This window comes from Trypanosoma grayi, assembly GCF_000691245.1.
Source record: "Trypanosoma grayi strain ANR4 Tgr_311_V1, whole genome shotgun sequence".
NCBI lineage: Eukaryota > Euglenozoa > Kinetoplastea > Trypanosomatida > Trypanosomatidae > Trypanosoma > Trypanosoma grayi.
In genome coordinates, this window is record NW_008825930.1 from 15,104 (window position 1) to 18,459 (window position 3,356).

At 57.7% G+C, this 3,356-nt stretch overlaps 3 protein-coding genes across 3 annotated transcripts; 2 read left to right on the top strand and 1 right to left on the bottom strand.

Moving 5' to 3' along the window:
- Positions 1–112: 112 nt before the first annotated feature.
- DQ04_03111060 (hypothetical protein) lies at positions 113–1,471 on the top strand (the record flags this gene model as incomplete). The annotated part of the gene is made up of 1 exon (XM_009312537.1): positions 113–1,471. One exon carries the CDS (start codon positions 113–115, stop codon positions 1,469–1,471), a length of 1,359 nt encoding a protein of 452 aa, XP_009310812.1.
- Positions 1,472–1,984: 513 nt separating this feature from the next.
- Positions 1,985–2,302, top strand: DQ04_03111070 (hypothetical protein; the record flags this gene model as incomplete). Its single annotated transcript, XM_009312538.1, has 1 exon — positions 1,985–2,302. The coding sequence occupies one exon, from the start codon at positions 1,985–1,987 to the stop codon at positions 2,300–2,302; it is 318 nt and encodes a 105-aa protein (XP_009310813.1).
- A 660-nt stretch (positions 2,303–2,962) lies between these two features.
- DQ04_03111080 (hypothetical protein) lies at positions 2,963–3,193 on the bottom strand (the record flags this gene model as incomplete). Its single annotated transcript, XM_009312539.1, has 1 exon — positions 2,963–3,193. The coding sequence occupies one exon, from the start codon at positions 3,191–3,193 to the stop codon at positions 2,963–2,965; it is 231 nt and encodes a 76-aa protein (XP_009310814.1).
- Between the last annotated feature and the right edge of the window lie 163 nt (positions 3,194–3,356).

Consider the following 3,356-nt stretch of genomic DNA (forward strand, 5'->3'; position numbering starts at 1 on the left):
AAAAAAAAAGAAAAGAAACGAAAAGAGCAACACGGAGTAGAAAACTCAAGGCGGTATTTAGGGTAGAACAGAGTTGGGGGCGAAGATTCGCCAAGTTACTTGGGTTCTCGCGATGACTTCAAGGAGCGCCCCTGCTGTCGACAGCAGCACTGTGCAAGAGATGCAGCGTCTGCTTCAGGCTTACGGCGATGCGGTGCGGCAACTCCGCATCCCTGCAATTGACAGGGAGCTGTACGAGGAGTGCATCGTGTTGCCTGTGCGGGATATTGTGTCCATGTCCTCTGGTGGGCAGCAACAGCCGCAACAGGAGGGGCCGCGGTGCCTTTCCGCCCTTAAGGCGCTCTGCCAAAACCTGGATGCGCATCACGCCGCCACTTTACGTGTGCTGGAGCTGTGCCACCGCCGTGACGAGCTCGTGGCTGGTTTGCTGCACTGCTGCGAGCTCTACGAAGGCGGCGCCGCACCACCGAGTCACGTAGAAGTTCCTGCGCATTTCACGCGCATGCTAGATGAACACCACGCGGTGACACTGCTGCTTGTGGAGGCTATTTTCAACTGGCGCGAGCAGCTCACGCGGCCATTCCCATTTAACGTCGCGGGGGAGAACTACATATACCGCATCCTCGAAGATTGCGACATGATCGACGCCAGCGCACTTGGCGAGGCGCTGCAGCTCCGCCTAAATCAGGGCCCGCTCGGCTCGCAAAGCGGTGCTTCGGATTGCGCAGGGACGAGTTCTGGCCGCGTCCGCGGCGGCGCCACACGCGACGAGGATGCCTGGTCGTCTGTTGCGGCTGCTGCACAGGGCGGTCCGTCGCTGTGGTGCCGCGCAAAGACCCCGTCGTCGCTGAGCGGGAGCCACATGGCCGCGCAACGGAAGAAGCTTCCACAAGAGCGTGATGCGAAACGTAACAGGGCACGCGTGGCGTGGGGGGAAGCCATGATCAAGAATGAGCGTCTGCTGCAGCGACCGTTGCTGCAGGAACTGTCGTCGATGGCGGACCAGGGTCGCTTTGTCACATTGCTCGCAACTCCAGAATTGTTTTGGGGTATCGACGCTGGGCTGCCGTTCGTGGAGGACGGCAACAAGGCACCCTGGCGGGAGCGGCTAGTGATGCTAACAGCAGCGGCATCAGCTGCCAATGGCACCTGCAATGAGGATGCAGCACCGCAGCGACGACAGAAACCGAACAACGGGGTTTGTATCAGCTCCAGCAACAAGACCAATGGCACCGACAGCCTCTCTTCTCACTCTTCCACACACTTGGGGCCAAGGCAGGATGGAGCTGTGCCCAAGGCTGGCCCAANTATAGGGAGCAGCAGCGCTAGTGGTGACGCGGCCTCAAAGAGGGATGCCTCTCCTACGTACACTTCCTCTACATCATATTCAACTAAGGCTTCTACATTGCCGTCAACGTCATCATCATCATCATCATTATCATCATCGCCCTCTTCCTCGCTGTCTGTGTAGCTGAAGGAATTCAGTTTTGAGTACGAGTAAGGCGGACGCTTCCACGAACAAATAGGGTGTGCTTGCCCCTATAGAATTTCATGTAATGCCATGGCTGAGTTATTTTTTGTTTTGGTTCGGCCGCATCCCTATAGACTCCAAGCGACGCGTGATGCTGAATGTTTGAGTGGTGGAAATTGTTTTTTCTTCCTTTACGATGTGCTGCACTTGACTCCCTACCCGTTTTCCTTTTTCTTGTTTCTGTTGCTGCACTCTGTGTGTGCGTGTGTGGAATGCTCCTCTAATGCGATTCCTTGCCGCTCTTTTATTTCGCTCCATATTTTTTTCGTCGTGTGCTCTTTTGGCTTCTGGTTTTTCTTGTTGAGCTTGTCTGTGGGCTGCAGCCTGTGTGGGACGCAGGCGCAGTCAGTTGTTGTGACTACCGTTGCTTGCGTGTGCGTGTGTNAGTGCATTGCGCGGGTATCGGCGTTTGTTTCTTTAGGCGTGCGAGCGGAGCGACGCACAAAGACACGAATGACGCCTGCTGAGCCGACCGCTGCCGGCGGTGACGCCGCGGCGCATGCGGAGCGGCATGCCCGCGCCCGCACGCACATGACGGACATTGGCGACTCGAAGCGAACCGTTGCGTTCAAGGAGTACAAACGTTCGTGGCTCACGCCGTTCTTTGGCGCCAATGAGCCAGAGGCGCAGCTCGCGTCGAGCACAGCGCACCCGTGTCGACTGTTTAGCCAGCAGGTGCACGAGTGCCTCGAGCGCCACGGCAACAACGTGGATTTCTGTCAGTCAAAGTTAGCGCTCTTTGAGTCGTGCCTGAATGAGTTTAAGTTGTAGTGTCTGCAAGAGTAGGAGCGAGTGGAGAAATATATAGGTCGTGGGCTGGGGGGCAGGTAGGGAAATAGTCTCTCTCTGTGTTTGCGCGTGGGGGTGGTAGCAAGCGTGCATGTGCAGCTGGCGGAAAGGGAAGATGAAGAGGGAGTGGGGGCGAGGAGGACGGTAGACTCGTGCCGCGGAGGTATAGCATCGCCCCTGGATCGAGTAGCTGTTGCTTCTGTGTTGCTTGTTTATTGTTACTATTATGTGTATGTTTTTGTGTATGTGTGGCTATGCGACTGTGCCCAGAGTACTGCCACGCATAGCTCCGTCGCGGTGAGTGTCGCACACGCACAGAGATACATACATACATACAAGCACATACCACATGTTTTTCCTTTTCTATTTTCCTCCCTTTCTCTGTGTTGTTTCTGTTGGAAACCCCCACGTCTCTCTCTCAGCACAGTTTTGACTCTCCCCCAATGTTTTTCTTTCGTCACCACGTGCACCTGTGCGTGCAGTAATAGTAGCATTAGGAGCAGCAGCAGCAGAAGCGCGGGCGATGCAGCTACTCCACACCGTGAAGGCATCTGCTGAGGACGGCGCGTACGTGCTGGACGGCTGCCTATGCGACAGCGGCTCCACGCTGTGCCTCTCCGTCTCCGACCACACCATCCGCTGCTACGACACGCACACCGCCGCCTTTGTGCGTAGCCTCAGCGGCCACACGTGTGCGATCCGCGACGTGACGTCGACGCCATCGCAGCCGGAGCTTCTGTACTCCGCGCAGGAAGACACCGGCGTGATGGTCAGCGACACGCGGCAGCGGCGCCCGGCACACTTCCTCGGTGAGTTCTGCGGCAGCGGTGCTGCAGGTGGCACTGTCGGCGTCACGCCCAGCGGTCGCTGCATCGGCGTCGCGGTCAACGGCGACACGCACCTCGTCGACACGCGCACGTGGAGCACAACACACGTGGTGGCGCGCCTGCACCTGGACGAGATCACGCGGCTGCGCTTCCTCGACGACGCGGTGTACTGCTCCGCGGGCGAGGACCAGATGATCAACTTCGTCGAC